The 24946-nt window shown below is 42.3% G+C and overlaps 1 protein-coding gene across 2 annotated transcripts in view; it reads right to left on the bottom strand.

Moving 5' to 3' along the window:
• Positions 1 to 24946, bottom strand: part of LOC126299069 (serine proteinase stubble-like) — a 318959-nt gene that overhangs the window by 54238 nt on the left and 239775 nt on the right. For both annotated transcript variants that reach the window (XM_049990738.1, XM_049990737.1), the window contains one exon: positions 1732 to 1808. In XM_049990738.1, the coding sequence (XP_049846695.1) occupies positions 1732 to 1808 (77 nt within the window). The remainder of the gene's footprint in view (positions 1 to 1731; positions 1809 to 24946) is intronic.

The raw sequence follows: 24946 nt of genomic DNA, 5'->3' as shown, positions 1-24946 counted from the left end.
TTTTTCACTTGATTGCCCCGCATGTTACTTTACTGATTATTAAAAAAGAAAAAAAAAAGTATATAAATTTAAGAAATTTATTTAAATGCTGTCCATTAATTTTTAAAATAAGTAATAGTTGAGTGTATATATGCTTTGTACTTTACTACATACTGTTTAATGTAAGTGCATAATAAAATATGGCTTGGAATTTAGTTGCGAGGAGCAACAGTAGGTTATATTACAATGGTGAGGAACGGACTCTCAGTCTTATATGGGGTTGATGTTCTAAGAATCCGTAACAGATTATTCTTGATGCCTTCTGAAGCTGATGAACTAAATGTCGAATTAGTGCTAATACCCATAAAAAATGCAACTCGTTGTCCAACATAGGTCCTGTTATTTGATCTAAAAGTCCAGTCAGTAGTTATTCTTGTAGTGTTTGCTTTACTTCTTAAAGATATTCATGTGTCAAATAGCTCTAGATACAGCTGAAGTTTCTTACTCACGTGTACTTTTATAATTTTATTCTTGAGGGTTATTGTAGAATGTATCTCTTTAGAGGTGATATAGTGCAATAATTCAATTTGTGATGTATATTTTAGTGCAAACTTCACATTAAAGAGACATTTCTAAGTATCATCGGTGGACTGAACAGAATGCGGACCCAACTACTCGGAATACGAGTGTAGTGTCTTAACCAATACTACACCACGGGCGTTTTTTCCCCTTTTCTTCTTATTTTCGCAGACCGTAGAAGACACAAGAACTTTCCGATGAACTTGTATAATTGGAAAGTCAATTAAATGCTGAAAGTATGAAGGCTTTAAGCACACACAAATTCAGTTCAACACGATAGAGAATTATTCAGACATTCAGCTCACCATCCTCAAAATCTACTTACATGTTTTGGATGGATAATATCTTCAGTGTTTGTATTCCAGTCAGTGTTATCAGATCATCATTGTTAAGAAATTACTTTAACTTCCATTACCTGTTACATTTACGGAACATCCTCAGGTGACGGATTTCAACATCATTAGGATATTTTGACATATTTTGCAATGATCAAGATTCAAAAAACCTGTACTGTCTTTCTGACTGAGGTTGTCTAATTATTTTTGGGTCACTAACTATTTCCTCTATCACTCGCGACAGTTTGAACTGTGACAGAAAGCTCGTTTATTTTAGCGGTAAATAACTTCACACTCATTGTTAAGACTAACTGGGTTCAAAAATTTTGACAAGGTGAAATAGAACTGAAATATGTATAAATTAACAAGAGCAATTCCAGTGTAAAAACTGGTACTGAAGTGTATTTATTACTCATAAGAGAAAGGCTAAAGTTGCTCTCCTACGATTATTAACAGATATATTCAGACTCCAGTCACAGTAATCTTATTTTCATCAACAAATTTTTTATACGGCCTTTGTTAATACCCCGATGCTAAGTCACTAATATCTTGAACTGCTTGCATTACGACAATAGTAGTTGCATTAGATACAGAACTATTTTTCAGCCTCTGTTTTACCGGACAGCCTATGAAAATAACTTTTTTAAAAAGGTCTATCATATACTGAACAACCGAAGCAAAATGAGGTGTACATTAAAATTTTTACATAGAGCAATGTTTGTGGTAGGAAACTTTGAGTATTAGTCTGATCATGGTTTCAAGGAAATTAGAGCAGTATAGCACTGAAAATATCCATTATCACAAATGTGCAAGAATTATTAATTCAAAGGCAACACACCTGCCAGGGATGGCTTCCAAAGTTCGTGTTGTGCCCACCGACAATCCTGTTGCTCCGTGTGTACAGCTCTCCACAACCTGTAAAATACAGTTTTTGCTGTTCTTGAATCGATTCATTTGGACAATCTGATTGCGTTATTCAACGCAGGAAAGTGACGGAGCATGCTGTGCCGTCTTTTGCTTTAGTTACAGCTAATGTATCTAAAAATAGCAGGATGTGCAGATATAAAAGAAAATATTGATGCCATGCATATACAACATCTAATGACGGAATGAAACAGAAGCAGAGGTAAAATACAGTGTACAACACCAACGTGCAATACTGTAAGATCTGCAGAGCTATACCAAGCACCAAATTTGGATTGTATCACAGAATTTTGCTGAGTACAATCATACACACTTTCATCTCATCTATAGCCCAAACCCTTATGATAAAGAGCACATTACGCCCCTGTTTCCACGAATCTTCTTCATGCGCTCTTCGTGTGATATATAATTATTATTACTCCTCGCACCAAACTTCTAAACCAGTCGCTTATATGCAGCAAACGAATATGCCAGTTCTTGTGTTCGTTATCTAAGACGTCCTCGTTAATTTTTATTCTTTTGTATTACAGATAAAAATCTGCTTTTAAACTACTTATTTAAAACACGTAATTTTTTAAAAAAATTTATATGACGAATTTTTTTATTCGTTTTGCCATTCCTCTTGTTTGAGCCACTAGTAAATAATTTTCCATGTTACGAAATATTGGTAATAAATATTTAGAAATGTAACTGTCATAAGATGTTAGCTGCTACTTCTTTTCCACCTAGGCAGAAATCAAATTTCAATTAGATAATGTCGCGCGGGGTAGCCGTGCGGTCTCAGGCGTTTTGACGCTCCTACCCACTTCTTCTTAACTTATCTTCAGTTGAGGGTAATGGTTCGCGCGGCTGCCCCCGTCGGAGGTTCGAGTTCTCTCTCTGGCATGGGTGTGTGTGTTGTCCTTAGCGTAAGTTAGTTTAGGTTAGATTAAGTAGTTTGTAAGCCTAGGGACCGATGACCTCAGCAGTTTGGTCCCATAGTCCTTACCACAAGTTTCCAAAATTTCAGTTAGGTAATTATTTAATTTTAAGAAATATGCAGTGGGCTTTTTCATACATGTTTTACCTCCATTATTAAATTGTATCAAAACTACACTTACAAATGTTTTACTAGCAAAAGTATTTAAGAGAAAGAATATTTGATTCATTTCTCCGATGCTATTTGGAATGAAACATCATTTTACCTTTTGTATCCAGAATGAGAGAGGGAGGAGAGATGGAGCGAAGAATTTGAGAGCTCTGTAAAATATTTACGAAAATTTCATTTAGAAAATGCCTTGCCTGCGACGCACGCAATAATTTAGGAAGAAACATGCAATCTATTGATATAAGTATTTCGTTTCTTTATATGTGTACAAACGTCTGAAAGGATAAATTTCTTACTCTCCAAATCAATTCCGCTTAACAGATAACTACTCAGATTTTTCATACCTATAGGAAATCTCAGCATATTAATGTAACTAGGAAATACGATGTGTCCATGACATATTTTTCACAACTGCACAGCTATGAGGCTAAAATTCATCTACGTTAAATTATGATGATAATTGGAAAGAGAGGAAAGAAGACTAAGGGTTTAATGGTCGTCGACTACGATTTGTTAGATGTGTAGCCCAAAATCGGACAGGGAACGATGGCGTACGTCTTTAGTCATTTTCATTTAGGGAAACCAGGGAAAATCTTAATTTCGAATGTTGAAAGGACCTTTGAAACCCACTCTTCCCAAATATGAGTCCGCTGCGTTAACAATTGGGCCATCTCATCCGGTAAGTGAAATTAAAATTAGACTTTTCAAACTCGACGTTTCTGGTATGGATACACCAACTAATCGACGATTCTGGTATGGATACACCAACTGAAGCTGCAGATGACGACAAATGCCAAATATATAGACAGCTGCATAATCCACTGATATTACTAGTTATGGTATTCGACATGAAATTCTTATGTTTCTTCTATTTATGCCCCACAAGACTCGTACTCAGAAGTAGTGGAATTCACAACGCGTCTGACTACTCTGATGTTAGTTTTCCATACGCTTTCTGAATCAGTTCGCACGAAAGCAAGGATAATTATGTCAACTTACCCTTGTCCAATACAAGCTTTTTCTTTTTTTTCTAATGACTTAAACGTCAATAGGATATTAAACTATAATGCTCCTTCTTTGATGAGGAAGCAGTCAAATTATAACTCTGTGGAGTGCTTATCCTTATGTGCTTGCCGCTCGGGGTAGCAGCGTTGTCTTGGGCGCCTTGTCACGGTTCGCGTGGCTCCCTCCGTCGGAGGTTCGAGTCCCACCTCGGGCAGAAGGTGTGTGTTGTTCTTAGCGTAAGTTAGTTTACGTTAGATTAAGTAGTGTGTAACCTTAGGGACCGATGACCTCAGCAGTTTGGTCCCATAAGATCCTACCACAAATTTCCAAATTTAGGCGCTTACTGCAACACCCCCTCGCCCCCCTCATTATCTCTATAATTTGATGCTTACATCCCTTGTTTCCATTTTAACACAAACTTCAAGGATTCGATGACTGCTGATTCAGTCAAACGATTAGGGAGAAATGTAGTACTGGATCCATACTCGGGAGTAACCTATATCCCTATATTCTGATTTACGCTCTCCACAGTGTCCCTAAATCACCTCATAGGATTATAGATGATTTCTTCGACAAGGCTGAGGCCGATTCCTTTAGAAAACCATGAGCAGCTAGCTAATGTTTCGTAGTTCATGGGAATGATGTCAAAAAAACACAAAAACTTAAATAAAACGTTTCCAAATATGTGACAGCGTCATCACGTTGTTTATAGAACTGTTGCAAGTGGCCACTATCAGCGTCGTTTATTTGTTGTTACTAAATAAATCTCACTGATGAATACCACTTCAAGAGTGTACTGAACGTTGATTCAGTATATAAATTACGCTCATGCATGTTATTTCAACAGTATCTGAAACATTGGTCAGTAACTAAATCACTCCGGTGAAGGTCATTTCAACAGTTTCTGAAGTGTGGTCAGTAACTAAATCACTGTGATGAAGGCGACGCCAATAGTAACTGAAACGTTGGTCGGTAAATAAATCACACTGAGAAATGTCACTTCAACAGTATCTCAAACGTTGGACAGTAACAAATAAACACGATGAAAGTCACATCAACAGTATCTGGAACTTGATAAAAGACATCACATTTACGGCAGCGACTGTAACACTTTCTTTATTTCACGATTGCAGTTTCGTCCTTAGGCCATTATCAAGTGAAGCTGAAAAATACAGAATGTTTTTTTAAATTATTTAACAAGATCGTTGTGTATCTTGATATTTTGCCGATTACACAGGATAAAAATGCAATTGCGTAAGCATGTTACTTACATGTTATGGCTATTAGGCCAAGTCAACCTAAAATGAGCTGACACATTTATATGTCGCTGCGAGCACACATACCCATGTGTCATGCAACAACATAGTCTGTAGACACTCATGTTCGTTGTCCCATCATTAGTCATATATGCACTAAACTGCAGCGGCAGATTACTGTTTACAGGCTACTGGTAGCCGTTTTGGCGCGTAAACAGATTACATATATTATTTTGCTCTGTGTGGATACACAACAATTTTATTAAATAATGTAAAAACATTCTGTATTTTTCAGCTTCGCTTGATAATGGCCTAACGCCGAAATTGCAATCGTGAAATAAAGAAAGCGTTGTTGTTGTTGTTGTCTTCAGTCCTGAGACTGGTTTGATGCAGCTCTCCATGCTACTCTATCCTGTGCAATCTGCTTCATCTCCCAGTACCTACTGCAACCTACATCCTTCTGAATCTGCTTAGTGTATTCATCTCTTGGTCTCCCTCTACGATTTTTACCCTCCACGCTGCCCTCCAATGCTAAATTTGTGATCCCTTGATGCCTCAAAACATGTCCTACCAACCGATCCCTTCTTCTAGTCAAGTTGTGCCACAATTTTCTCTTCTCCCCAATCCTATTCAATACCTCCTCATTAGTTACGTGATCTACCCATCTAATCTTCAGCATTCTTCTGTAGCACCACATTTCGAAAGCTTCTATTCTCTTCTTGTCCAAACTAGTTATTGTCCATGTTTCACTTCCATACATGGCTACACTCCAAACAAATACTTTCATAAACGACTTCCTGATACATAAATCTATATTCGATGTTAACAAATTTCTCTTCTTGAGAAACGCTTTCCTTGCCATTGCCAGTCTACATTTTATATCCTCTCTACTTCGACCATCATCAGTTATTTTACTCCCTAAATAGCAAAACTCCTTTACTACTTTCCTAATCTAATTCCCTCAGCATCACCCGATTTAATTTGACTACATTCCATTATCCTAGTTTTGCTTTTGTTGATGTTCATCTTATATCCTCCTTTCAAGACACTGTCCATTCCGTTCAACTGCTCTTCCAAGTCCTTTGCCGTCTCTGACAGAATTACAATGTCATCGGCGAACCTCAAAGTTTTTATTTCTTCTCCATGAATTTTAATACCTACTCCAAATTTTTCTTTTGTTTCCTTTACTGCTTGCTCAATATACAGATTGAATAACATCGGGGAGAGGCTACAACCCTGTCTCACTCCTTTCCCAACCACTGCTTCCCTTTCATGCCCCTCGACTCTTATGACTGCCATCAGGTTTCTGTACAAATTGTAAATAGCCTTTCGCTCCCTGTATTTTACCCCTGCCACCTTCAGAATTTGAAAGAGAGTATTCCAGTCAACATTGTCAAAAGCTTTCTCTAAGTTTGCAAATGCTAGAAACGTAGGTTTGCCTTTTCTTAATCTTTCTTCTAAGATAAGTCGTAAGGTCAGTATTGCCTCACGTGTTCCAACATTTCGACGGAATCCAAACTGATCCTCCCCGAGGTCCGCATCTACCAGTTTTTCCATTCGTCTGTAAAGAATTCGCGTTAGTATTTTGCAGCTGTGACTTATTAAACTGATAGTTCGATAATTTTCACACCTGTCAGCACCTGTTACAGTCAGTAAATATGATGTCTTTTATAAAGTTATAAATGACTGTGAATCCCAGGTATAAAAATTTAAGTATCTGGAACGTTGGTAAATAAGTAAATCACTCTGACGAATGCCTCTTCAACAATGCCTGAAGCATTGGTCATTAAATAAATCACCCTGTATGAAGGCCACTTCGACAGTATCTGAAACGTTGTGCATTAAATAAATCTCCCTGATAAATGTCACTTGCAGCATTAGCCGAAACGTTGGCTTTATAAACAATGTGGCGATGTAGTCACATACTTGGAAACATGACAAGGATATGCTGGGACAATACGCTGAACTACACATGCGTAATAGATCAGAAGTGAATATGGAAACGTATTTTGTTGGTCACCCCAAAATGGAAACCTAATAGTGTGAACTTAGGAAGGAGTGACATGAGAGCAGATAAGGAGCGTTCCATGCAATGAGAAGCCATCGATTGTATTTGCCTACAGCATGCGAGAAGCAATAGTTTGAAAAAGACTTTCTACGTCTGGTGTGGTTCTACTGTGAAATTTCGAACTACGTGTGGGAAAGAGTGCAGCTACAGAAGAGACGGAGTGAAGAGCAGGGGCGGTGCGTACCGCGAGAATCGGGGTCCGGCGGCGGTCTGTGGCTGTGGCTGTGCTGGTCTGGAGCGGGCCGCAACACGATCTCGGGCCGAGGCGTCACCAGAGCCTCGATTATGCCTATCCCCTGTCCCGGCTTGTGAGCGTAACCCGGCGGCTTCTCGTAGCTGTAACTGAAGTGCGGCCGCGTGTACGGGGGGAAACTTCCGTAAGGCGGCTTCCCGGCGTCGTGATAGGACAGCTGATGGTCCAGCGGGCCGTGGTCGGGCGTCTCGTACGGGGGCCTGCCGGGCTCCGGCGGCCTGTAGTACGAGATGCCCGGCCTGGCCGTAGTGCTTTGGTAGCCGTGCCCGTGAGGCTTGCTCGCAGACCAGTAGTCGATGTGGTTGTTAGTCGGGTAAGTGTAGTAGACGTGCGGCCGCCGTTTTGGCGGCGAGGCGTGGAATCCTCCGGTGTGGAAGTTGGAGCTCGTATCCTGGTCGTCGACGAGCGAGTGAGCGTAGCTCGGTCGGTGTTGACTCAGGAACTCCACAGCTGCGAGTACGACCGAGTTCAATTGCGACAGAGTACGAAGAAGCACAAGAAAATAATGGCTGCGAGGGGTAGAATTTCTGTAAAGACTGATAAAACCGTCGCAATCACCCAGAACGTCAGAGATATTATTCAGAACCTATTTGCGTGCAAGAAACTGCACTGTATCACCATACGTTAACACCTGTTGTGAAGAACACAACTCTCCAGGTTCGAATCCTGCCTCGGGCATGAATGTGTGTGATGTCCTTAGGTTAGTTAGATTTAAGTAGTTCTAAGTTCTAGAGGACTGATGATCTCAGAAGTTAAGTCCCGTAGTGTTCAGAGCCATTTCAACCATTCTGAACAACTCTCCACTCGGTGATTCTCAGTTACGACCGTAGTGGTCGTAAGTATGACAAAAAATGAGACCAATGATTTTAGTTATTCCGATTGTGCCCCAGTCCTGAGCCGTTATACTGGGTAATTTTGCTAAAGGGGAACAAACTATAGGAAATTATGCCTGAGAGGATCGGGCGCGCATAGGATCACATACAAATTTGTTCCAAGGGAGATATGTTCATTTGAACGTGGAAATAAAAGATCTTTGACAGTCACTCCGGTATCACTACCATGAAGGTGGTCCGCCAGCATTTGTAAGCCAGACGTCCATTGTGAACATTATCCACGATAAATGTCACTATCCGGATCACTTACAAAGCTTGAAAATGTTGCTACCTACAGACTAGCCTCTGTTGGAGCGGTTTCGTCGATGAGTCATCGCACAGGCCACCACGGTTCTGTGATTTATGTCATCCAGCATATTCACACAAGAGGCTACCTCTAAGAGGGATCAACCGAGCGAGGTGGTGCAGTGGTTAGCACTGGACTCGCATTCGGGAGGACGACGGTTCAATCCCGCGTCCGGCCATCCTTATTTAGGTTTTCCGTGATTTCCCTAAATCGCTGCGGGCAAATGCCGGGATGGTTCCTTTGAAAGGGCACGGCCGACTTCCTTCCCCATCCTTTCCTAATCCGGTGAGACCGATGACCTCGCTGTCTGGTCTCCTTCCCCAAACAACCCAACCCACTAAGAGGGATCCCGCGTCCGGCCATCCTGATTCAGGTTTTTCGTGATTTCCCTAAACCGCTTCAGGCAAATGCGTGAACGGTTCTTTTGAAAGGGCACGATCGCCTCCCTTCCCCATCATTCCGAAATCCAGTGAACCGATGACCTCGCTGATTGGTCTCTTCCACCAAAACAACCAACCTCTGAGAGGGACGGTAAGTCAATTTCACAACACTCGCTTGTGGAGACTGTGGTGTCGACGGAAGAACGAGCTTCCATGTCAAAACTGGTACCTCACGACGGAACCACGAGTCTGGACAGTCACTACCTGACACAGAAACGAATGAGAGTCATCGGCGTAGACGCCCCCTCAAGGAGTTTCCATATGGTACTGCTGCCGGAAGATTGCTTATGTCACAGTGCAGCGACGCTCACCTCACACTCTACCCCACCGCCGAGGATTACAGCACCGTCTTAATCAGACCCAGCAGCGCAAGTTGCAGTAGAAGGCAGAACTGTATATCGAAGTTTCTAGTCAATTTTACGAGGAATATTCGGAAAGTAAGGAACGATTGGTAGCGAAATGGAAACCACACTGAAAATCAAAACTGTTTTATTTTGTAACACCTTCCAGCTACATCTCTACATAGTTTCTTCTCCAGACTTAGACATCTATCGTAGCGTTGTACGAATTTCCCAATACCCTCATCATAGAAGGCAGCCTCCAGTGCTTTCCAACAATTTTTAAGCTGGACTGCAGCTGTCTGTGGCAAAATGTTGTCTTCATAGTCAGCGGTTCAAGTGAGCAGAGATGAAAATCTGAGCCAAGTCCGAGCTGTATGGTGGGTGATCAAACACTTACCACCGAAAATGCTGCAGGGGCGTCCGTATTGCCCCTGCAATGTATGGCCGAGAACTCTCATGAGAAAGGAAGTGCATGACAGTTACGTTACGTGCGGTTTAATGAAATCAGACGAAATCTCTCGGCCACCACCCATACTGGCGGGAGACGTATCTCCAGAACACTAATACCGCCCTCAGGTCTCTAGTAGCTTGTAACTGATGGACCGCTGCCACTTTACTTAAGTCCCCGCAACCTCACACTGGCGATACGACTCGGAAATTGCATTGCGATTGCATAATACAGGGTCCCTGCCGACGTTTCTCCAAGCGATTAATACTGAGCTCAGGTCTCTAGTACTTTGTAAGTGATGCACCGCTGTCTCTTTACTGTAGTCAATGCACCCTCACACTGACGATGCATAACAGGTGTATTTCTAGGTGTATTTACGCGATCACTGTGCCCCCAAAACTGAGAAGAGAGACATCGCGGTATTTACAGGCATACTACAGACACTGCCCAACACGTCCACCGAGCGAGGTGGCGCAGTAGTTAGACACTGGACTCGCATTCGGGAGGACGACGGTTCAATCCCGCGTCCGGCCATCCTGATTTAGGTTTTCCGTGATTTCCCTAAATCGCTGCAGGCAAATGCCGGGATGGTTCCTTTCAAAGGGCACGGCCGTCTTCCTTCCCCGTCCTTCCCTAATCCGATGAGACCGATGACCTTGATGTCTGGTCTCCTTCCCCAAAACAACCAACCAACCCAACACGTCTGTGTAAGGTTTCATCGTATTATTACTGTGATTTTCAGTTCACTACCATCGTTCGTTACTTTTCGAATAGCCCTTGTACATTGAGATATATCATTCTGTATTGTATCAAGTGATAAGTTATAGTGTGTAGTGACAGGAAAAAAAACATGGACATTCCTGTGAACATGAATTGATTCCAAATTAAGTTTTTCAGATTGTTCAAGTTTTAATAAAGTGTTTTAATATTTTGTGTGTGTTGTAGTATCTGCTCGACCTCCGCCAGAAGTAAATATACGCTTGCCAGAATCCACTACAGTACCGACGGGAATGTCTCAAGTGTCTTTTTGTCCAGCACTGCAGAGATGCCCCGTGGTATGGTGGCAGCAAACCATCAGCACTGGTTGAGCTTCAGCGTGTGGGTCGGAATTATTGGCGAACGCCTCAGGCAATCAGTCATCCTTCCACAACGTTTCATAGGCAGCGCGAATCTGCACTTCCTGTGGGCGACCCCGCCTCCCCTGCTGGAAGACATGCCTTTGGTGGTATGAAGTGTAATGTGGCTACGTCATGATAGTGCTCCAACACGCTGCCTCCTTGTGTGTGGAGCTAGAACACTATACAGAGAGAACACTCCCACTTGCTTGGTGTGTTCTCATGAGAACTTTCAAAAACTGAAACATATCCTGGCAAACATCTTTCATGTCCACCTTCAGGTGGATGTAGCTCGCTTGGAACGCGTTTCCAGAAATTTGTTCTTACGATATCTTTTGCCCCTTATCCTGTCATGGATCGTTTCCTAGAGTTTGTTCCCATTTAGTTAAACCACTTTGTATAAGATATTCATCTCTTAAGTGATGAAAATGACTGGTTTGTTAGATATTCTCAACGAATTTCCAAGACTCATTTTTATCGGAGCAGGTTACTGTTTCCGCCCAGGTGAACTGTCAATTTGCCAATTTTCTATAGCGCATGGGATATATATACATTGTTGATAGCTGAATTATATTTCGCTTCGATATGACAGTAGAGATCCATTATTGGAAGACTAGCTAATGTGAGTCGTTAATTACTGAAATGCCAAAAACACAACCAGAGCTGGGTCATGTTCAATTACTTCAACTGTTACAGTATTACTGAACATTTAACCGCTGATAAGATTGATTTTAAATGAAGGTCAGGACACAGTTGATGAATGAAATAGATCTATTAGATTTCTGATCCATCTCATCGTTCACCAGTCTTATCTTCATTTCTTTTATAGTTGTTTGGCTACTACAAGATACCACATAGATACTATTAAATTACCTCAAAAATTGTGATGACCAACTTATTTTAGGATTTTGATTTTAGGGTTCATGTATGAAAAGTGATTTTCCATCAGATGGCAGTTTAACGTTCATTCATTTTTAAGGATGGGAAATGTGATATCAACTTAATTTTTACGACACTTGGAATTCTTGCGATAATGATTGCTTTAACTTTTGTGAGAGTGTAACAATCATTAATTACAGTACTGCTGTCACCTTTCAGAATGATGGTCCATGATGAATGAACTTTTTCATCTCTATTACTTTTGGCACTTGAATCTACGCACATCAAAAAAAGTTTTGCTTCATCTCGATTCCGCGAGTTCCACAACCTGTAGAGAAAATTGGAATTGAGATCAACATAAACACCATTTCCGCCCTTTTTTATTGCTAATGAAAACCTCACATTGCATGTTGTACCACCACACAGCGAGACATTCAGAGGTGGTGGTCCAGATCGCTGTACACACCGGTACCTCTAATACCCAGTAGCACGTCCTCTTGCATCAATGCATACCTGTATTCGTCGTGGCATACTATCCACAAGTTTATCAAGGCACTGTTGGTCCAAATTGACCCACTCCTCAACGGCGATTCGGTGTGGATCCCTCAGAGTGGTTGTTGGGTTACGTCGTCCATAAACAGCCCTTTACAATCTATCCCAGTCATGTTCAATAAGCTTAATGTCTGGAGAACATGTTGGTCACTCTAGTCAAGCGATGTCGTTATCCTGAAGGAAGTCATTCACAAGATGTGGACGATGGGCGCACGAATTGTCGTCCATGGAAACGAATGCTTCGCCAATATTCTGCCGATACGGTTGCACTATCGGTCGTAGGATGGCATTTACGTATCATACAGCCATTACGGCGCCTTCCATGAACACCAGCGGCATACGTCGGCCCCACATAATGCCACCACAAAACAGCAGGGAACCTCAACCTTGCTGCACTCGCTGGACACTGTGTCTAAGGCGTTCAACCTGACCGGATTGCCTCCAAATACGTCTCCGACGATTGTCTGGTTGAAGGCGTATGTCACACTCACCGGTGAAGAGAACGTGATGCCAATCCTGAGCGGCCCATTTGTCATGTTGTTGGGCCCATCTGTACTGTGCTGCATGGTGTCGTGGTTGCAAAGATGGACCTCGCCGTGGACGTCGGGAGTGAAGTTGCGCATCATGCAGGCTATTGCGCCCAGTTTGAGTCGTAACACGACGCCCTGTGGCTGCACGAAAAGCATTATTCAACATGGTGGCTTTGTTGTCAGGGTTCCTCCGAGCCATAATTCGTAGGAGATTGGACGGAGACTTGACTCAGGCTTGGGTGAGACTAGAGGGAGACTGGAATGAGATCGCAGTGAGACTGGAGTGAAACTAGACTGAGAACTGACTGACACTAAAATGAGTCTGGATTAATGTAATGTCACTGAGGACAGTGGATTTCTTATGCAGATTTTGATCACAGTTTACAGTCACTAAACCGCCATGAAAAAATTGTCAAAACAGAAGCCGGCCGCGGTGGTCTCGCGGCGCTAGGCGCTCAGTCCGGAACCGCTCGACTGCTACGGTCGCAGGTTCGACTCCTGCCTCGGGCATGGATGTGTGTGATGTCCTTAGGTTAGTTAGGTTTATGTAGTTTTAAGGTCTAGGGGACTGATGACCACAGCTGTTAAGTCCTATAGTGCTCAGAGCCATTTTCAAAACAGAAATTTAACACGTTGTTCTTACTGTCCAATAGTTCTTTGTATGTTAAGCTAAGAAAATGCCACGCACTTCAATAAACTTTGGAGCCAATATGGAAGTCTAACCGTTGCTCTACGGAATAGTCCAGAGGATTACTAAGGGGGTAAAAGGGTAGAATATGGCTACCGGCGTACTTACGTGTTTTATGCAGGAATGTTTTCAGCGCTTGCCGTGAAGTATGATGGGAACAAGAGAAAGTGCGTCAACTGTTACACAGGAAATGAGAGAGCAGCAGCCAGACGACACGTTTCGAAGTAATACATTCGGAAGAAATGGTGAACACTGCTGTAAACGAGTATTATAAATTTAATTGCTCCTTGTTTGAGAGGCAGCTATTTAAACGGTGCTATATATGTAAACCAAGAAAGCCTCGGAACCCATAACATATTCAAAGAGCAGAGAAATATCTCTATGCCTCGCGCGGAGTTGACGCGCGGTTCGAGGCGCCATGTCACGGATTGCGCGGCCCCTCCCACAGGAGGTTTGAGTCCTCCCTCGGGCATGTGTGTGTGTGTGTATGTGTGTATGTGTGTGTGTGTGTGTGTGTGTGTGTGTGTGTGTGTGTGTGTGAGTGTGTGTGTTGTTCTAAGTTTAAGTTAGTGTAAATAGTGTGTAAGTCTAGGGACTGATGGCCTCAGCAGTTTGGTGCCTTAGGAATTAACACACATTTGGACATTTTATTTCTCTGCTCTGTGTTACTACGCAATCGATCTGCGCGGGCACACTGAGGAAGGGAATCAATGTTTTTAATTAAATCATGATGGGAGGTAGGTGGATCAATTTTTTAAAATTAAATCATGGTAGACGGTAGGTGGATCATTTGTAATTGCTGTATCTAACGTGCTACTCTGTTATGAATAAACATTGATCCACCTATCTTCTCCCACGATTTAACTAAAAAGCTTTGATTCACTTACTCAATGTGTTCGCATAGTCATTTCACCACCACATTTGATAAATTTTCGTGTCTCTGTAATTAACGCATGAGACATGCACTAACGGACGACATCACCGTGTAGAACTAAATCACTTAATTCTGTCAACTTCATAGCACTCGCTACCATAATCATAAAGTATTTCTCCCGAGAATAATTAACACAGCGAAAAACAGCAAACAAGACAAAGGTTTCAATTTCGACGTCAGAAATACATTGCATGTCTTCTCGCCTCTCATTGGTTATGTCCAAAACTCATCCCATTGGTTACGCGTTGCCAACCTATGAGCAGTAGATAAGCACCGCCCTGACTGCCGCTGGTCCTGATTAAGACCTGAGCCTACTACGGGTGTGTAACTTATTTACAAATAAGGTCGCATACGAGCCACTCATTCAGATGAATTGTAAATATTTTTCGTTACAGTGGATTAAAGAGGTAGATGAGAAAGATTCAAAGAAGAGCCGCACGATCCTTCAATGGGATTTCTTAGTTGGTTAATTCCAGAGCGTCACAGAAATGTAAGACTACAGATACTTTCGAAAATCCAAGAGAATGCATTTCAAGATGTGCGAGATGTACAATATATTATATCTCGCTACGAGCATCAAACATAATCATCCTCACCGTGAAATTTGAGAAATTCACGACTTTACAGGAGCATGCCGACAGACTTTTTAACAATCCACCATATGCGAAGAGAAAGAAAGAAATTATCCTAGGACGCTATTACCCTCTGTCACATTACGTACGTTCATTTGCCCGATTACGACGTGCTTATAGATTTAGTGATTTGCCACACTTTTTCTCTTACTGGTGTGCGATGTATCACGTAAGCTATGGTGAGGAGTCACATACGGAAAGACAAAGACAGTCGAAGGGAAAGCAAGTGCTCCTACACGGTCAGTCATATTCGAAAAGCACAGTCATGGCCGTTCCCATCTAACAGATAGTGAATTACACGGCGAAGGGCAGCACGTATGGCCACAGAAAGTTTTGACCCATGGGAGATGCTGAAAAACCTGGACTGGTAGACGCTTGAAGTAAGACTCCAACTATCCCATGAAAGTCTACTGAAATTTCCAAAACCTAGCAGTGAGTGTGGGATCTAGGAATGACTACAACTTTCTACGTATTGCGCCTGAAGAGACTGCGATAACAACATTAGGCTGGTTACAGACTACATAGAGGCAATTAGACCAACATTCCTCCCACACTCCAGACGCGAATGGAATTGGAAGAATTCCTGACAAGTAGTAGAATGGGAAGTACCCCTGCCATGCACTTCACTGTGATTTTCAGAGTATTTACGCAGATATATTTGTAGATGATAGACGGATGAACGTGCTCTGACTGCCACCACGGAAAAGTTAGTACTTTAGTCAAGGGCACTGGCGCATATTGATGAAGTCAGGACCGGTAGATTACAATGTGGCGCCCCCTTGATCATTATCTTACGCTAATAGATTATATAATGGTAAGACAGAGATTTAGGAACCAGGTTTTAAATTGTAGGACGTTTCCAGGGGCAGATGTGGACTCTGACCACAATCTATTGGTTATGAACTGTAGATTAAAACTGAAGAAAATGCAAAAAGGTGGGAATTTAAGGAGATGGGACCTGGATAAACTTACTAAACCAGAGGTTGTACAGAGTTTCAGGGAGAGTAAAAGGGAACAATTGACAGGAATGGGTGAAAGAAATACAGTAGAAGACGAATGGGTAGCTCTGAGGGATGAAGTAGTGAAGGCAGCAGAGGATCAAGTAGATAAAAAGACGAGGGCTAGTAGAAATCCTTGGGTAACAGAAGAAATATTGAATTTAACTGATGAAAGGAGAAAAAATAAAAATGCAGTAAATGTTGCAGGCAAACAGGAATACAAACGTCTCAAAAATGAGATCGACAGGAAGTGCAAAATGGCTAAGCGGGCATGGCTAGAGGACAAATGTAAGGATGTAGAGGCTTATCGCACTAGGGGTAAGATAGATACAGCCCACAGGAAAATTAAAGAGACCTTTAGAGAAAATAGAGCCACTTGTATGAATATAAAGAGCTCAGATGGAAACCCAGTTCTAAGCAAAGAAGGGAAAGCAGAAAGGTGGAACGAGTATATAGAGGGTCTATACAAGGACGATGTACTTGAGGACAATATTATGGAAATGGAAGAGGAGGTAGATGAAGATGAAATGGGAGATACGATACTGCGTGAAGAGTTTGACAGAACATTGAAAGACCTGAGTCGAAACAAGGCCCCGGGAGTAGACAACATTCCATTAGAACTACTGACAGCCTTGGGAGAGCCAGTCCTGAGAAAACTCTACTATCTAGTGAGAAAGATGTACGAGACAGGCGAAATACCTTCCGACCTCCAGAAGAATATAATAATTCCAATCCCAAAGAAAGCAGGTGTTGACAGATGTGAAAATTACCGAAAGATCAGTTTAATAAGTCACAGCTGCAAAATACTAACGCGAATTATTTACAGACGAATGGAAAAACTGGTAGAGATCAGTTTGGATTCCGTACAAATGTTGGAATACGTGAGGCAATACTGACCTTACGACTTATCTTAGAAGGAAGATTAAGGAAGGGCAAACCTACGTTTCTAGCATTTGTAGACTTAGAGAAAGCTTTTGACAATGTTGACTGGAATATTCTCTTTCAAATTCTGAAGGTGGCAGGGGTAAAATACAGGGAGCTAAAGGCTATTTACAATTTGTACAGAAACCAGATGGCAGTTATAAGAGTCGAGGGACATGAAAGGGAAGCAGTGGTTGGGAAGGGAGTGAGACAGGGTTGTATCCTCTCCCCGATGTTATTCAATCTGTATATTGAGCAACCAGTAAAGGAAACAAAAGAAAAATTCGGAGTAGGTATTAAAATCCAGGGAGAAGAAATAAAAACTTTGAGGTTCGCCGATGACATTGTAATTCTATCAGAGACAGCAAAGGTCTTGCAAGAGCAGTTGAACGGAATGGACAGTGTCTTGAAAGGAGGATATAAGATGAACATCAACAAAAGCAAAACGAGGATAATGGAATGTAGTCGAATTAAGTCGGGTGATGTTGAGGGTATTATATTAGTTAATGAGAGCTTAAAGTAGTAAAGGAGTTTTGCTATTTGGGGAGCAAAATAACTGATGATGGTCGAAGTAGAGAGGATATAAAATGTAGACTGGCAATGGCAAGGAAAGCGTTTCTGAAGAAGAGAAGTTGTTAACATCGAGTATAGATTCAAGTGTCAGGAAGTCGTTTCTGAAAGTATTTGTTTGGAGTGTAGCCATGTATGGAAGTGAAACATGGACAATAAATAGTTTGGACAAGAAGAGAATAGAAGCTTTTGAAATGTGGTGCTACAGAAGAATGTTGAAGATTAGGTGGGTAGATCACGTAACTAATGAGGAGGTATTGAATAGGATTGGGGAGAAGAGAAGTTTGTGGCACAACTTGACTAGAAGAAGGGATCGGTTGGTAAGACATGTTTTGAGGCATCAAGGGATCACAAATTTAGCGTTGGAGGGCAGCGTGGAGGGTAAAAATCGTAGAGGGAGACCAAGAGATGAATACACTAAGCAGATTCAGAAGGATGTAGGTTGCATTAGGTACTGGGAGATGAAGTAGCTTGCACAGGATAGATTAGCATGGAAAGCTGCATCAAACCAGTCTCAGGACTGAAGACCACAACAACAACAATGCAAACTTCTTACACCATTTGGATTTTACCTCACCAAAATGGTTAGTTAACTGGACACGGAATTTTTGCGTGTAATGTGAAAATATAAAATATCTTTTCCCTTTCAGGGAAGACCTGCTGTCAAGAGAAACATCATTCCATAAGAATCCAAAAGAGAGCGAGATGATTATGCCTTAACGATACGTCGAGGTTGCGATCATTAAAGGCAAGGGCAGGTATCTAAGGCACAAAGCGAGTTTCGTAATGCGTTAAGTTGTTCAGATTACTTGACAAGAAATAAAGCGAGTGAGACCCTGTCTCAATGTTTTAGGCGAGGAAGACGTCTCGCTCTCCCCTGTACTGAGCTTACGACGTCCGCTGGGGCCATCTTCTCCCTGCCTGCATCCTCCTTGCGTGCGTGACGTCTGCCTTTGCGTGCCGGGCTTTCTATGGCAATTTATGCAACGTGATTGTTGTCAAGCGACATTGTTTCCGCCTCAGACGACATTACAGTAGAGGTGCGGAGGAAAGTGAGAATGAATCACGCAACACGGTGGCCGACGCAGTTGGTAACGTGCACCGCGCCTGGAACTACGGATGTCTGCTGCTCATCAGCGCAGCGTGGAGGTAACATGTTAGTTATCTCGAAAAGCGTCTGCAACGTTCACGACAATATCGTCTTTCCGCTCAATTTCGTTCAACTAGTATAACGTTTAATTATAGAACAATTAGTTCTCAAAGCATTGCAAATGCTGACTTGACAGATAGTTCGAACCTACACGATGAATTGTTTCGCGTTCATAGTGGTCCGCTGGAAAAAAGTTTGCTTATGACAGTGGTATGTTGGGAGATTTCCTGTAGGTGTTACTTTGAATATCAGTATTTTGGAATAGTGAAAAAGCTACATGTTGGAGAGGACTTTTAACGTTTGATAAGTTACAGAAGTGTTTTAATTATCCCGATTTAGGAAATTATACTTCAGTTTTGAATAATAACTGTATGCTGCATGCAGTAAAATGCTCTTTAAAACGTGTAATACCTCTGGTGAGATTGCAGTTGTTACAGGAGAGACAGAGCAACAGCTCCATTGCAGAAAGATGAAAGAGGAAATCAGCCGTGAATTCCTTGAAGCATTTTCTCTGGTATTCACTGGTGAACACCACTTAAATGTCTTACCTACTGTGCTAGACCGTTCTATGCGTTTTATTGCGATGGTCATTCTCTGCCTAGTAACGAGTATCAAATTCCCTGGCAGACGTGGAAAGTGTTACACCATAAAATATCAGTCCGATATTAATCAAACTTTGTGGAAATGTTCATAATATACCGGATATCAAATGATTAAACTTTCATTCCATTGGAAATATATTTCCGTCATCAAGATCAGTATAAGATATGACCCTCGTGGACATGAATACACTTTTGTATTTGTTGTAACATAGAACCAAGATATCTTCCGAATGTTATTTTGAAGAATTTCTTGACGTTTCTGAAATATATACTTTGTCAGTTCATGAAGATACCAGATACCAGAAGTGGTCTATCGTTGTCTAATCAGGGTACCAGACACGGCAGGAAAGGATCCGTACATTCCTCAAGGCGTTTCTCGCGTGAACTGCAGTCTCGGGTACTGCATTATCCTACTGGAATATGCTGTATGGTAGCCTGGTCATGAGGGTTCCGGCTGTTATTGGTGACATTCTGCCTATAACCTCCGCCCGGATTTCGGCTGTTTTCAGGTGCGTATTCGTTAGAGCCACTCGAACAAGCCTGCGATCTTGTCGTGATGTAGTCGTTCTGGAAGTAACCTTGATGCTCCTCTTGTTACACTGCTGTCAAGAGTCTACCTCCTGTCATTGCACCACAGCCAACTACCTACTATCTTTGTTGGAATGATGCTCCCGTGTTCCTTATGCCAATGATGATTCGATCTTTCTCAGAGTGCAAAAGATATCGATAACATGCGCGTGTACGGCTGTGCTGTGTTGCGATCTCAGCCTCGAAAGTTACATTAACGTTGGAGACGTCTTATACTCAATATGTACTCACATTACTCTTCATCTGTGGGAATTACTTTTTTATGTACTGAAGGTATTAAGAATAAGGTCGCATATGGGTGAAATCTTAATCAACGTATGGCAATACTGGAGTATCATTTTGGTAGGTTTTAGTAAAAGTGTTCCTGGTGTAACACCTTCCATTTCCATCAGTGTATCAGCACCAACTCAGCAAAAACACACTATTTAGCAATAGTCTATGAAGAGCGAGGAGGCTCAGATTCACTAATGCTAGAAATTCTTCGTTATAGATGGCAGTGACTGCATGTCTGGAAATGAAGGACAAACACTATTGTTGGCAAATTTCGTTCCTCGACATCTGAACCTCACTTGTCTCTATTTTAAGAAACACCGACATGTTGTGAGACGAATTTTACTTTTTCGTTAAATGTCTGATGACCTTAATAAAAAGTTACGGGGGAGACTTTAATGTGAAGGAAGTATTGTTATATCTTAACGTCGAGGTCGTTAAAGGGTTTAACATACAAATCATTAAAGGGTAGTGGTTTCAATTGGCTGATGATATATTGAAGAAAGTAGATTTAGAGTTTGACATCGCGTCGACAGAGTGGTCTTTAGAGACGCAGCAGAAGTTAGGATTGCGAAAGAATGGGGAAGAAAATCGGCCGTGCCATTTTGAAAGGAACCGTCCCTGCATTTGCCTGGAGCAATTTAGGGAAATCGCGCAAAACCCAATCTGAATCGCCTGACAGGGATTTGAGCCGTCTTCCTCCAGAATACGAGTCTAGTGTGATAAGCAGTACCCCACCTCTCTCATATATCGAAGGAATTATTCTGATGTTCGCCAGAAGGGAAATTACAGAAATTTACAATAATGAGCTAAAACATTATGACCGCCTACCACCAGATTAAGTGCCACTTGGTGACGTTGTGGCCACGTGAGACAGTAAGGAAAGTCTATCAGGGGAGTAGAAACGAATTGAAGGAAGGAAAGCTAGTGTTAAGATGCCATCGAGATGGAGTTCGTTCGAGACGGAGCACAAGCTCGGGTTTGGGAAGGCTGAAGAGGGAAAACGGCCGTACCCTTTCAATAGAACTATACCGGTATTTTCCTGAAGCAATTTGGGGAAATCACGGAAAACCAAAATCTAGATGGACGAACGAGGACTTGAGCCAGAGACGAAGTGGGAATCGTCCTACCAGCAATATGGGTCCCAAATGAAATCCGCTGACGTCAGTGGTTTTGACGAACGGCAGATTGTTACGGAACGGTGCTTGGGAACGAGCATCTCGCAAAAGGCGAAGCCAGTGTGCTGTTCGTGCGTTTCTGTGATGAGCGTTATTCAAAGTGACTGACGCATGATGAAAGCACGTGTAGGCGACAAGGTGTTGGACGTCCACGCCTCATATCAGAATGTGAAAGCCGGGGCGTTGTCTGCTCTGTAAAGACGGCGATCTATGGCAGATCTGATGGAAGAGCACAATGCTCGTGGAGGCACAAGTATTTTGGAACATAACGTTCGGCGCACATTGTTGAATATTTGGTTCCCCAGCAGAAGACCCCTACGTTTTCCTATGTTGACCCAAGGTCATCGTCAGTTACGACTGCAGCGGGCACGGGATTATCGAGATTGTTCCGTGGATCATTAGAAACGTGTTACTTGGTCGGACGAATCAGGTGTCTTGTCATTTCCTGAAACATTCTGTCATCTAGGCGAACGGCTTCTAGAAACACGCAGGCCGTTTTGAGCAGTATTATGCTATGAGGAACATTCATTTTGGCTTCTATGGGACTCGTTTTAGTAATCAAAGGACCCGTGTTAGCTGCGGACTACGCGACTATTATTGCGGAAGTCCTGCATCAATTCATTCTTGATGTCTTCTGCGGCGGTGATGGCGTCTTCCAGCAGAATAATTGACCATGTCACAATGCCAGGCCCGTGATACACTGGGTTGGGGAACATGATTATGAACTCATGTTGACGTCTCGGCCTCCAAATTCACCTTATCTCAACCGAGAGGAATACATCTGCGACGCTGTCGAGTGCCAGCTACGGCCAAGCAAAACACTGGAATTTCGTGACCTATGCATAGACATCTGGTATCACCGAACTGTGGTATCGATAGCAACTCATAGTTTCAAAGGTTGGCACTACCACGACACACAGACGACAGCGCCCTCTAGCCGGTGCTGTCGAGTTCTACGAGCTCCGGGACTGCTTCGCCCATTTTCATCAGGTGCAGCCAACCAGGAAACTTCGCTTCAAAAATGTTTTAAATGGCTCTGAGCACTATGGGACTCAACTGCTGTGGTCATTAGTCCCTTAGAACTTAGAACTACTTAAACCTAACTAACCTAAGGACATCACACACATCCATGCCCGAGGCAGGATTCGAACCTGCGACCGTAGCAGTCGCACGGTTCCGAACTGCGCGCCTAGAACCGCGAGACCACCGCGGCCGGCCAAAACTTCGCTTCAGTTTGCCCTCAATACGACGGGACGAAGACTTCGCATCTGTACAAAGTTATGTGTTCTTTCTCGTACCAATAAACCATTTTTAATCTCACTGCAGTACCGACGTAATTTTCCTGCCCCCGTTCCTATCCACGCGCCGCCTCCCATGCGGGATACAAAACTAACTCTGAAGACCAACTACGGACTTTTCGAATCCATGCCACGTAGAATCACTTGCATATTGCTTTTTAAGGTTGGACCATCACTCCATTAAGCAGTGATCTTAGCGTTTTGGCTTATCACTATAAATTAGGCTTCCGTGACAGAGATTTTAACTAACTCCTCTCGAAGAGTCTTGTGTCATGACGAGTGTCGCATCTGTCTAATAGACTGAAATACGTTTTCAAAGCTGCTGCATCATTCATTCACTTTTTTCTGTACAACGTGTTTCAAAAAAGATGTACGAATTAGAAAGTATTATGGTGTAAAAACTATTGATCGCTGCGCCACGGCTCGGTTATTGGAGGAACGAATACATTGTCTAGTTTATATTCATTACCGCTAGATACCGGTTGTCTTCGGTTCTTGGTTCCAGTAAAATGTTACAAAACGGCTACTCCGCATCATAAATAATTTTGTATTCTCTTGTTTGCGAAGTGTACTCCCGTGGAAATACGTACGTTTCAGGCTGAGGCACCAAACTGATTTTCCGAATGGATGGAACATTCACAGATGGTATCGACAGTTTGTAAACACAGGGTGTGTATGGAAAGGAAAAAATGGTGGCCGCTCTCGTGTTTCCGACGAAAATATCGTACGAACTCAGACCGTTTTCCAACGTAGTCCTGCAACTAGTCGTTGCAGTCGGGAGTTACAACTGCCTAAACAATAATTTGGCGTGACTTGAGGCGCTGGTTGGTTATGGAGCCTTACAAGTTACAGTTGTTATTAGCTCTACGCCATGACGACAAATGCAAACGTGTAACATTTTGTGACGAGCTTCAGAATGCTATGGATAAAGATAACACTTTTTCACAGCGCGTCACGTTCAATGGCGAAGTGACTTTCCACCTTAGTGGGGAAGTAAACAAACACAGTGTTTTACATTTGGGGCCTACAGAATCCACTTGTACACGAGATTCTCCCTAAGTAACTGCGTTTTGCGCGATATCCCAGTCATCTGTTTACGGCCAGTTCGGTTAATGATCAGCAGTATCTTGCTACGTTACAAAACTGGTTGTTTCCGGGACTGAAAGAGGACGCCTTCATTTTTCGACAAGAACGCGCACGTCTTCATTCGTGTTGCCAAGTGCGTGAATATCTGAATGAAACAACCGAGCCTTTGGATTGATCGCCAAACAGCCGGCGACTTAATACTCCTCAGTGGGTCTCCCGGTCGCTGGGTAAGGACAACGTTTATGCACCAACACTTCTACAGAACCTAGAAGAGTTGAAGAACCCGATCCGTACTGCCATAACATCATTGACGATGGACATGCTTACCCGAGTATGGGAGGCATTAGAATATCTATGTAATATTGCTCGTGTCGCTGGTGGAAGACGCACTGAATATCTGTAATCTCACTTTAGAGATTCTTAAATATGTGTTGCAAGTTTCATAGTTCTATGTCTTGTAGTTAATAAAATATGCTTTCAGAATACGCATATTATTTTTGAAACGCTCTGTATTTAAATGTTGTATTTAAAAAACCTTTTAACGTTTTTCAGACGATTTTGTGTATCCACATTAAGAAAAGAGATAGTTGCCTGCTGCACTTGTAATATATACTTTTGAACATAAACCGCAGAAATAGCACTGTATTAATGTCATTTATCAGACTCAAAAAAATTATGATCTAACATAGCAACGCTAGTAGCAAATGTTGAGTACCATTAGCAACACACTGGACTCTCGTGTAGTCTGTGCTTACGAGGGCAGGTTCAAAAGTCGCTAGCATTCCTTCCAGCGGAGGGGGCAGGTGGCAAGGAGGGAGGGGGAGGAGTGAGGGGGGGGGGTGTGTGGTTGTGTTGATTTATTCTTCTAAGTATCTCTATTAAACAATGTTTTTAGTTATTTGACCAACCATCAGCCATATTGAAGCGTCAGTTAGATCAAACTGTTTGTTTTCGTAAGAGATGTTTCAGGTACTGGGCTATTTGATAGTTGCAGAATTGACACAACAACTTGCTAGAATTTAAGTTTCTGTCAGAACCCGTTACAGACAACGAGGCGTGCT

Source organism: Schistocerca gregaria, chromosome X (assembly GCF_023897955.1).
Source record: "Schistocerca gregaria isolate iqSchGreg1 chromosome X, iqSchGreg1.2, whole genome shotgun sequence".
Taxonomy (NCBI): domain Eukaryota; kingdom Metazoa; phylum Arthropoda; class Insecta; order Orthoptera; family Acrididae; genus Schistocerca; species Schistocerca gregaria.
The sequence above is the reverse complement of the archived record's forward strand: the minus strand, read 5'-3'. Positions and strand labels throughout refer to the sequence as shown.